At 44.4% G+C, this 11,131-nt stretch overlaps 1 protein-coding gene across 28 annotated transcripts in view; it reads right to left on the bottom strand.

The window, feature by feature from the left end:
* Positions 1 to 728: 728 nt before the first annotated feature.
* Positions 729 to 11,131, bottom strand: part of LOC101946995 (rap1 GTPase-activating protein 1-like) — a 74,282-nt gene continuing 63,879 nt past the window's right edge. For 9 of the 28 annotated variants that reach the window (XM_065585087.1, XM_065585110.1, XM_065585076.1 and 6 more), the window contains 4 exons: positions 10,943 to 11,086; positions 3,019 to 3,104; positions 2,791 to 2,860; positions 729 to 1,543 (listed from right to left, as the gene is read on the bottom strand). In XM_065585087.1, coding sequence (XP_065441159.1) covers positions 2,837 to 2,860; positions 3,019 to 3,104; positions 10,943 to 11,086 — 254 coding nt within the window. In that variant the 3' untranslated portion in view covers positions 729 to 1,543; positions 2,791 to 2,836. The remainder of the gene's footprint in view (positions 1,544 to 2,790; positions 2,861 to 3,018; positions 3,105 to 10,942; positions 11,087 to 11,131) is intronic. The other 19 variants (XM_065585135.1, XM_042855044.2, XM_065585145.1 and 16 more) reach the window with 3 other exon arrangements.

Here is an 11,131-nt window from a genome sequence, read left to right as displayed (position 1 = left end):
CAATATATCAGAACAGACCGATATCTCAAGCGGCACAGTGACTTGTCTGTCTCAGACCCTTGGGCCATTTAACTTGGAATTCTGCCTGAACAGTACCCCAGTAGCTGGTATAAACAAACACAAAGCTAGCCTATTGTCCCATGTTGTACCTGTGTGTGTGAGGGGGAGAGAAAAGCAGGGACTGAAGACTGACATTATTTCTATTACTTTCCCAGATAATACAGTCACCCCCAGTTGGGGCTAAGCTGGAAGAAGCCTTGATAGGTGAGGCTGTGCTTGTGCTGAAGTAAGAGCTGTGCTAGTGTCTTGGCTGGCAGAGAGAACTCCTAGCAGCTTGGTTAGGGAGATATGTTAAATATCTCAACTCTAGGAGTCACCACCTCCTTGGCTGAACATGTTTGGGCTAGGAGACAGCTCTCCCTGGCATGAGTGTGACTTGTCTGGGGCCAGAACTGCCTGGGTGACTGATTTTTCGATCTCCTGGGCAATCTGGGGGATGGGACACATACCAGGGTTGGGGAAAGACTGTTGCTTTGGAATTGGGGACTAGCACTGTGAGAAGTCACCTTCCGTGGGTGGAGCAAGCTCTCGTTCTCTCCTCCTTTCTCACCTCTCCCCCCTCCCCCCCCCCCCCCAATGACGACAAAATAAACACTGGCCTAGCATCATGAGTATTTCTAGAGGACTGTAGAGTGAAGATGAGCGCAACAGCCTCACAGCGCCCAGGGTCGGTTGGTCATAATCTCCTTTTATTGCAAGCCAAGATGCCACACAGACACCACAAGCATGGAGCGAGGGTCAGAGATTCACATTTACACATCCTTCTACTGCAGGGTGCAGAGAGAGAAAAGGGAGACGATACAGAGGGAAAATGAAATCCTCAAGGACAAGGCTGCGGAACTCATCAGTTACCGTAAAAAGAATGACTCCTAACGGGACAGTGTTTCCTACACTAAGTTTGCAGTGTGATGAAAGATGGGGGAAGGAGAGACCTTCATGTACACACATTCTGAGGAGACAGGCATAGCCCTCAATGGGTTCAGGGCCTGGGCCTCTCTTTAATGACAGGGTTACAGTAATGCCCTTGGAGGTCAATGGCAAATTCCATGTCAATTCATAGGGCAGAAATCGTGAACTGGATTTCTCTGCCTCCTCAAGAATGGACTCTTAAGTGCTGCCTTCCCAAGAAGAGAAGACCATGAACAGGCTATCTGAACCCTTCTGCACTGGACTCAATGGGGAAAGTTTTATACCAGGAATAAAAACAAACTGGAAGTGCTCCCTTTTCACTCTCTCTCCTCCACTGGATTGTATGGAAATCCCCTAGTGGAATAGCTTGTTCCTGGCCCTAGAGATGGCTGAGCTGGAATGATATACTTGAATGAATTAATGCCACATTTGGTTTTGTGGTTGGTTTTCTGGTTGCTTTTGACACAACCATCACTGGAGGAAGCAGAAGGGCCAGCAGTCTTGGGAATCCAGCTTTTCTCCTCTGAATCTCTAAGGTAAGGAGTAGCCAGGCCCTTCACTTCAGCAGCAAGTCCTGAGAGAGAGACAATCAAACACATAGTAAAAGCAAGTTCCCCTCACCCAAATCTTACAGCTACCACTCTTCTGAAGGGACCATCTGGCCTCACTTGCTCTGTCTACTCCTCAACCTGACCACCTCCCTCCACCCAGAGCTGATCCCTGCCCTAAAGATCTTCGTCTAAGTAATGTTTCGTTTAGACATTTTCAAAATAAAATATTTAGATATTTCAATTCTAAATGACTTTGTGCTGACGTATACTTCAACTTTATTTTTAAAAATTGACAAACATTAAAAAAACTCAAAAGCCAGATGAAATGGTTTGTTGAACACGAAACAATATTTTTTCTGACTTTTCAGAAGGGCCAGCAAACTGAAAATCAGGTATTTGCTCTAAATGCACTGTACTTCCTTCCTTATGGGTGTTTCCTCTGCTTCCCCATCTTCCCCATGGTTCTATTGCTAAGTCTGCAGTCCCTGGGGGGAGTGTGTCACAGTCTGACATCCACATCACCCATGGGGCACTGTGCTACTTCGCTGTCAAGTCAGAGAGAGGAAGTTTGTCACCTGGATAACTCACTCACCAAGACATTAACAAAACCAGAGAAACTGCTCCCACTGCATCTCAGAACCCCTAGAGACCCTGCTGCTCAGAGTGCTCCCTCTAGCCCTGCCACCACTCACCCCATTATAACTTTGTCTAGTAGCTCATAGTCACATTATGCCTATCTGAATAAGCTGTAACACTGCCACAGAGAAGCACATTCCACCAATGGACAGACATGGAGACAGACACAAAACTAGCCGGTGAGCAAGAGATGGTTCAGCAAAATAAAACCCTGGGAACCACGGAGCATGTCTGAGCAAAGTGGGAAACTTAAAGAGCATTTGGGGGGGGAAGGGGACAGCGCTAAGAAGGGGCCAGAGTCCGATGAGGCAGGGAGAGGTGGTTGGGGAAGGTTATGTTGTTGAGTGGGGTGCAAAGAAGTTCCCAGAAAAGGGGGCTCAGCTAGATGTGTAGGGGCACAGGGAGTTGGCCATGGAAGGGGTGGGAACCACTAGGATGTTGCTTCACTGTGACTCTGCCTCGTGGAGGGGTGGGGATGGGGAAAAGGCCCCTTCTCATCCTTCACAGTTCAGCCACCTGTCTCCAACCCTCCATCCATGTGGGCAGGGGACTGGACTCGATGACCTCTCGAGGTCCCTTCCCGTCCTAGAATCTATGAATCCAGGGGCATGAAGGCTCTTAGTGTGTCAGTTACCTGTACATTACCCAGCATGCACCGTGACACCCCTCCAGCGATGACATCACACACAACACAAAATGGAGGCCTGTAGAACAAGGAAATGGCAGTTCTTTAACCTTCCCTGAAGCATTGTCCCCATGCACCCTGAGCATACAAAGCCCCCTGCACTAAGCCCATCTCCTCCCTGCCCCATCATCATCTGGGTGTTGGTGAGGATGGAAGCACATGGAGGCCTGCACATACCGGGCTGTAACGCTGAGCATCTGCCTTGTTGCCTTTCCCCTTCTCCATGGAGCTTGCAGTGTTGCTAGAAGGGAGCAGTCGGGTTACTAGAAGAGAGCCAAGCACACAAGAAAATGAGCTCTTCCAGGAATGGGAAAAGCAGTTCTGTCACCCCAATCTGTGATCCATAATCTGTCTCAACCCTTTAGCCATCACCCCCAGCTGTCTGATCCCTACAACCTCTTGCATTGTCTGGTACGTTTGCCTGCATGTGGCAAAGCTGCTCTCAAACAGTTCTTAATTTGATCCAGGGCTTGCTAGGGTTGAACTCCGGCACCTCTAAGCTTGACAGTTCATATCCCCAGCAACTGTGAGGTTGCTGTGTCAGTTATGAAAGTATAAACATTGCTTGAGCCCTGGCACTTTTCATTACAAATTAAGCACTGTCTCCAACTACTCCAAATGTGCATAGTTCTGTCCCCTCATTTCAACCCCACTACCCCTGTGTCTCTGTCTACTATTACACACAGAAAACTATTTTAAAAGAACATTGTTAAAGTTGTAAAGTCAAGCACCTGAAAGTGAGGAAATGCTAGAATTAAGGCTGCCTGTGCAGCCTTAGTTCAGCCTCCTAGCGCATATGCATAATTATTTAATTACATATTATTTTTTCCACAGGACCCTTGCCTCTTTCAGTACACAGGACGGACAGTGCTCAGTTAATGTTTTGTTTTCTCTGTGTTGTTCAGTGTGTGGCCCCAGGGCTTATTTACTGCTCACTACTCAAACACTGTTCTGAATTCAAAATTATTAATTTCTTCAGGGGCTTTTCTATGGTGTTCTTCACTACAGTACCTGAGTGCTTCACAGACTTTAATCAATTTATCTTTATGACACCCATGTGAGGTTGTGGGGTGATATTAGCCCCATTTTAGATACTGGGAACTGAGGCACAAAGAGAATAGTCAGAATTGTCCATTAATTTTGGCAGCCCAATTTGAGACTCTTAGCATTATATAGCAGTTCATATGTTCAAAGCACAGCTCTTATAGATTTTAGCCCTTCTGCAAATCAGACCCCAGGATCTCACACTGGGCACCTAGAAAATGAGGAACACACAATCAGTGACCACCTGGGAAAAGTTTGGTTTAAGTGACTTGCCCAGTGTGGGGGAATAGGCCTGGCTGGCCTCCCTTGCACCGATCAGAACATCGGCGAAGACTCGTCATATAGGCCCGCCCTGCAGGTCACAAGCCTGAACTAGGCTAAGTGACACAGCCTCCTGCCAAACTCGGTCAAGGGTCATGACCGAGGGGGTGGGGGTGGGGGTGGGGCAAGGAGGGAAATAATAAAAAGCCACAGCAGCAGCACTAATGAAATATGTTCATGGCTGATGAAATAGAATAACCGCTTGTGTGAAGCAATAGGTAACTTTAGCTGAATGCAAACTAACTAAATGCAGCTTCTCCTTTGGGTGCTCTGTAACACCCCTCCCCCCGAATTTCTAGCTAAATGCAAACTTCTCCTGTGAGCACCCTCTAATTCCAGCTAAATGCAAAACTAGCCAATTAGATACCTTCTTTGAGCGTCCTGTCAACCCCTGACCGTAACACCCCGGAAGGTACTATGCACCCTGCCGAGAATATACCCCGAATGAATGCCAAGTCCTGACCAGAATCGGAAACCACCAAAAGCCCTCCACCTAATATGCACCCAATTCTCGGAAAATAATAAGAAAGGTGCCGGGAAAGGGAGCACCCTAACTCTTTATTTTTCGTAAATGACATGTAACTTGTAATATGTTTGCGGTTTGTAAGAATAAAAAGGAGCCTGCGAGCTCTGCTCAGGGGTGTAGTTTCCAACTGCAACCCCCAACGCGTTGGTATGTATTGCAATAAACTGGCCTCAGGCTTGAGTCTGTGAACTAAAATCAATGCGTTGGTGACTTTTTCCACGACATCAGTATGAAATAGGACAATAATTCCTATAGCATAGCTTTAAAAAAAAATACAATCTTGGTTTAAAGATTGCCAGTGACGGAGACTCTACTACAACCTTTGGGAAATTGTTCCCATGGTTAATGTTAAAGATTTATGCCTTATTTCCAGTCTGAATTTGTCTAGCTAAAACATCCAGGCATTGGAGCATATTATACCTGTGTCTGCTAGATTGAAGAGCTTATTATTAAATATACAAAAAGTAATTTTCCCTCTGCTGATATTCACAACTTCTTGTCAACGGTTGGAAATGGGCCACCTTGATTGCATTGGCCTTGTTAGCACTACAAAAATAATTTCCCCTCCCTTTTCAGAGTAACAGCCGTGTTAGTCTGTATCCGCAAAAAGAAGAACAGGAGTACTTGTGGCACCTTAGAGACTAACAAATTTATTAGAGCATAAGCTTTCGTGGACTACAGCCCACTTCTTCGGATGCATATAGAATGGAACATATATTGAGGAGATATATATACACACAGACAGAGAGCATAAACAGGTGGGAGTTGTCTTACCAACTCTGAGAGGCCAATTAATTAAGAGAAAAAAAACTTCTGAAGTGATAATCAAGCTAGCCCAGTACAGACAGTTTGATAATAAGTGTGAGAATACTTACAAGGGGAGATAGATTCAATGTTTGTAATGGCTCAGCCATTCCCAGTCCTTATTCAAACCGGAGTTGATTGTGTCTAGTTTGCATATCAATTCTAGCTCAGCAGTCTCTCTTTGGAGTCTGTTTTTGAAGTTTTTCTGTTGTAATATAGCCACCCGCAGGTCTGTCACTGAATGACCAGACAGGTTAAAGTGTTCTCCCACTGGTTTTTGAGTATTATGATTCCTGATGTCAGATTTGTGTCCATTAATTCTTTTGCGTAGAGACTGTCCGGTTTGGCCAATGTACATGGCAGAGGGGCATTGCTGGCACATGATGGCATATATCACATTGGTAGATGTGCAAGTGAACGAGCCCCTGATGGTATGGCTGATGTGATTAGGTCCTATGATGATGTCACTTGAATAGATATGTGGACAGAGTTGGCATCGGGGTTTGTTACAAGGATAGGTTCCTGGGTTAGTGGTTTTGTTCAGTGATGTGTGGTTGCTGGTGAGTATTTGCTTTAGGTTGGGGGGTTGTCTGTAAGCGAGGACAGGTCTGTCTCCCAAGATCTGTGAGAGTAAAGGATCATCTTTCAGGATAGGTTGTAGATCTCTGATGATGCGCTGGAGAGGTTTTAGTTGGGGGCTGAAGGTGACAGCTAGTGGTGTTCTGTTATTTTCTTTGTTGGGCCTGTCTTGTAGGAGGTGACTTCTGGGTACTTGTCTGGCTCTGTCAATCTGTTTTTTCACTTCAGCAGGTGGGTATTGTAGTTTTACGAATGCTTGATAGAGATCTTGTAGGTGCTTGTCTCTATCCGAGGGATTGGAGCAAATGCGGTTATATCTTAGAGCTTGGCTGTAGACAATGGATCGTGTGGTGTGTCCTGGATGGAAGCTGGAGGCATGTAGGTAAGTGTAGCGGTCAGTAGGTTTCCGGTATAGGGTGGTATTGATGTGACCATCGCTTATTAGCACAGTAGTATCCAGGAAATGGACCGCTTGTGTGGATTGATCTAGGCTGAGGTTGATGGTGGGATGGAAATTATTGAAATCATGGTGAAATTCCTCAAGGCTTCTTTTCCATGGGTCCAGATGATGAAGATGTCATCAATGTAGCGCAAGTAGAGTAGGGGCGTTAGGGACGAGAGCTAAGGAAGCGTTGTTCTAAGTCAGCCATAAAAATGTTGGCATATTGTGGGGCCATGCGGGTACCCATAGCAGTGCCGCTGACTTGAAGGTATATATTGTCCCCAAATGTTAAATAGTTGTGGGTGAGGACAAAATCACAAAGTTCAGCCACCAGGTTAGCTGTGACATTATCAGGGATACTGTTCCTGATAGCTTGTAGTCCATCTTTGTGTGGAATATTGGTGTAGAGGGCTTCTACGTCCATAGTGGCCAGGATGGTGTTTTCTGGAAGATCACCGATGGGTTGTAGTTTCCTCAGGAAGTCAGTGGTGTCTCGAAGATAGCTGGGAGTGCTGGTAGCGTAGGGTCTGAGGACAGAGTCTACATAACCAGACAAGCCTGATGTTAGGGTGCCAATGCCTGAGATGATGGAGCGTCCAGGATATCCAGGTTTAAGGAACCTATCCTTGTAACAAACCCCGATGCCAACTCTGTCCACATATCTATTCAAGTGACATCATCATAGGACCTAATCACATCAGCCATACCATCAGGGGCTCGTTCACTTGCACATCTACCAATGTGATATATGCCATCATGTGCCAGCAATGCCCCTCTGCCATGTACATTGGCCAAACCGGACAGTCTCTACGCAAAAGAATTATTGGACACAAATCTGACATCAGGAATCAAAATACTCAAAAACCAGTGGGAGAACACTTTAACCTGTCTGGTCATTCAGTGACAGACCTGCGGGTGGCTATATTACAAGAGAAAAACTTCAAAAACAGACTCCAAAGAGAGACTGCTGAGCTAGAATTGATATGCAAAACTAGACACAATCAACTCCAGTTTGAATAAGGACTGGGAATGGCTGAGCCATTACAAACATTTGACTCTATCTCCCCTTGTAAGTATTCTCACACTTATTATCAAACTGTCTGTACTGGGCTAGCTTGATTATCACTTCAAAAGTTTTTTTTCTCTTAATTAATTGGCCTCTCAGAGTTGGTAAGACAACTCCCACCTGTTTATGCTCTCTGTATGTGTGTATATATATCTCCTCAATATATGTTCCATTCTATATGCATCCGAAGAAGTGGGCTGTAGTCCACGAAAGCTTATGCTCTAATAAATTTGTTAGTCTCTAAGGTGCCACAAGTACTCCTGTTCTTCTTTTTTCCCCTCCCTTGTTATTCACCCCTTCTTGTCAACTGTTGAGAATAGACCACTTCCACCTTAACTGAATTGGCTCGTTAGCACTGGCCCCCCACTTGGTAAGGCAACTCCCATCTTTTCATGTACTATAATATATTCTGCTTATTGTTTTTTCACTCCATGCATCTGATGAATAAATTTGTTAGTCGCTAAGGTGCCACAAGAACTCCTCACGGTTTTTAATTAAATATTTGTATCCCAAGTAGATACGTATAGATTGTGATCAAGTCATCCATTAATCTTATCTTTGTTAAGTTAAATAAATTGAGCTCCTTAAGTCTATCACTATACGGGATGTTTTTCTAATATCATTCAAGTGGCACTTCTCCGAACCGTCTCCAATTTATCAGCATCCTTCTTGAATTGTGGACACCAGAACAGGACACAGTATTCCAACAGCAGTAGCACCTGTGCCAAATACAGAGGTAAAACAACCTCTCTACCCCTACTCAAGATCCATAGAAGAATCATAGAAGATGAGGGTTGGACAAAACCTCAGGAGATCATCTAGTCCAACCCCCTGCTCAAAGTAGGACCAACCCCAACTAAATCATCCCTGCCAGGCCTTTGTCAAGCCGGGCCTTAAAAACCTCTAAGGATGGAGATTCCACCATCTCCCCAGGTAACCCATTCCAGTGCTTCACTGCCCTCCTAGTGAAATAGTTTTTCCTAATAGCCAACCTAGACCTCCACCACTGCAACTTGAGACCATTATTCCTTGTTCTGTCATCTGCCACCACTGAGAACAGCTTAGCTCCATCCTCTTTGGAAACACCCCTTCAGGTAGTTGAAGGTTGCTATCAAATCCCCCCTCACTCTTCTCTTCTGCAGACTAAATAACCCCAGTTCCCTCAGCCTCTCCTCATAAGTCATGTGCGCCACCCCCCTAATCATTTTCATTGCCCTCCGCTGGACTCTCTCCAATTTGTCCCCTGTTTATACATCCCCAGGATCGCATTAGCTCTTTTTGGCCACAGCATTGCACTGGGAGCTCACGTTCAGCTGATTATCCACCCCACCCCCAAATCTTTTTCAGAGTCACTGCTTCCCAGGATAGAGTCACCCATCCTATAAGTATGGCCTACATTCTTTGTTATTAGATGTATACATTTACATTCAGCCATTTTAAAACACATACTGTTTGCTTGCACTCAGCTTACTAAGTGATCCAGACCACTCTCTATCAGTGACCTTCATTATTCCCTTCATTATTTTCCATTCCCCCAATTTTTGTGTTATCTGAAAACTTTATCAGTGATCATTTTATGTTTTCTTCCAAGTCATTAATAAAAATGTTAAATAGCATAGGGCCAAGAACTAATACCTGTGGGACTCCACTAGAAACACACCCGTTCAATGATGATTCCCCATTTACAATTACGTTTTGAGACCTATCAGTTAGCCAGCTTTTACTCCATTTAACGTGCACCAGTTTAATTTTATATTTTTCCAGTTTTTTTAATCAAAATGTCATGTGGTACCAAGTCAAGTGCCTTACAGAAGTCTGTTACATCAACACTATTACATTTATCAACCAAACTTGTAATCTTATAAATAAAAGATATCAAGTTACAGAGTAGCAGCCGTGTTAGTCTGTCCATTTCCTGGACACTACTGTGCTAATAAGCGATGGTCACATAAATACCACCCCTATACCGGAAACCTACTGACCGCTACACTTACCTACGTGCCTCCAGCTTCCAACCAGGACACACCACACGATCCATTGTCTACAGCCAAGCTCTAAGATATAACCGCATTTGCTCCAATCCCTCAGACAGAGACAAGCACCTACAAGATCTCTATCAAGCATTCTTAAAACTACAATACCCACCTGCTGAAGTGAAAAAACAGATTGACAGAGCCAGACGAGTATCCAGAAGTCACCTCCTACAAGACAGGCCCAACAAAGAAAATAACAGAACACCACTAGCTGTCACCTTCAGCCCCCAACTAAAACCTCTCCAGCGCATCATCAGAGATCTACAACCTATCCTGAAAGATGATCCTTTACTTCACAGATCTTGGGAGACAGACCTGTCCTCGCTTACAGACAAACCCCCCAACCTAAAGCAAATACTCACCAGCAACCACACATCACTGAACAAAACCACTAACCCAGGAACCTATCCTTGTAACAAACCCCGATGCCAACTCTGTCCACATATCTATTCAAGTGACATCATCACAGGACCTAATCACATCAGCCATACCATCAGGGGCTCGTTCACCTGCACATCTACCAATGTGATATATGCCATCATGTGCCAGCAATGCCCCTCTGCCATGTACATTGGCCAAACAGGACAGTCTATACGCAAAAGAATTAATGGACACAAATCTGACATCAGGAATCATAATACTCAAAAACCAGTGGGAGAACACTTTAACCTGTCTGGTCATTCAGTGACAGACCTGCGGGTGGCTATATTACAACAGAAAAACTTCAAAAACAGACTCCAATGAGAGACTGCTAAGCTGGAATTGATATGCAAACTAGACACAATCAACAAAGGATTGAATAAGGACTGGGAATGGCTGAGCCATTACAAACATTGAATCTATCTCCCCTTGTAAGTATTCTCACACTTCTTATCAAACTGTCTGTACTGGGCTATCTTGATTATCACTTCAAAAGTTTTTTTTCTCTTACTTAAGCCAACTCTCAGAGTTGGTAAGACAACTCCCACCTGTTTACGCTCTCTGTATGTGTGTATATATATCTCCTCAATATATGTTCCATTCTATATGCATCCGAAGAAGTGGGCTGTAGTCCACGAAAGCTTATGCTCTAATAAATCTGTTAGTCTCTAAGGTGCCACAAGTACTCCTGTTCTTTTTGCGGATATCAAGTTAGTTAGTTTAACTGGATCTGTTTTCCATAACCCATGTTGATTGGCATTAATTACATTACCCTCCTTTAATTCTTTATGAGGCCTCTATCAGCCACTCCATTATCTTGCCTAGGATCACTGTCAGACTATAATCATCCAAGTCATCCCGTTTACCCTTTTTATTTAATGGCACGTTAGTTTTCTTCCAGTCTTCTGGACCTTTCTCAGTGTTCCAAGACGTATTGAAAATAAACATTAACAGTCCAGCAAGCTCCTCCGCCAGCTCTTTTAAAACTCTTGCATGAAAGTTATCTGGGCCTGTTGATTTAAAAATATCCAACTTTAGTAGCCTCTGTTTAAAAT

This window comes from Chrysemys picta, chromosome 1 (assembly GCF_011386835.1).
Source record: "Chrysemys picta bellii isolate R12L10 chromosome 1, ASM1138683v2, whole genome shotgun sequence".
NCBI lineage: Eukaryota > Metazoa > Chordata > Testudines > Emydidae > Chrysemys > Chrysemys picta.
The sequence above is the reverse complement of the archived record's forward strand: the minus strand, read 5'-3'. Positions and strand labels throughout refer to the sequence as shown.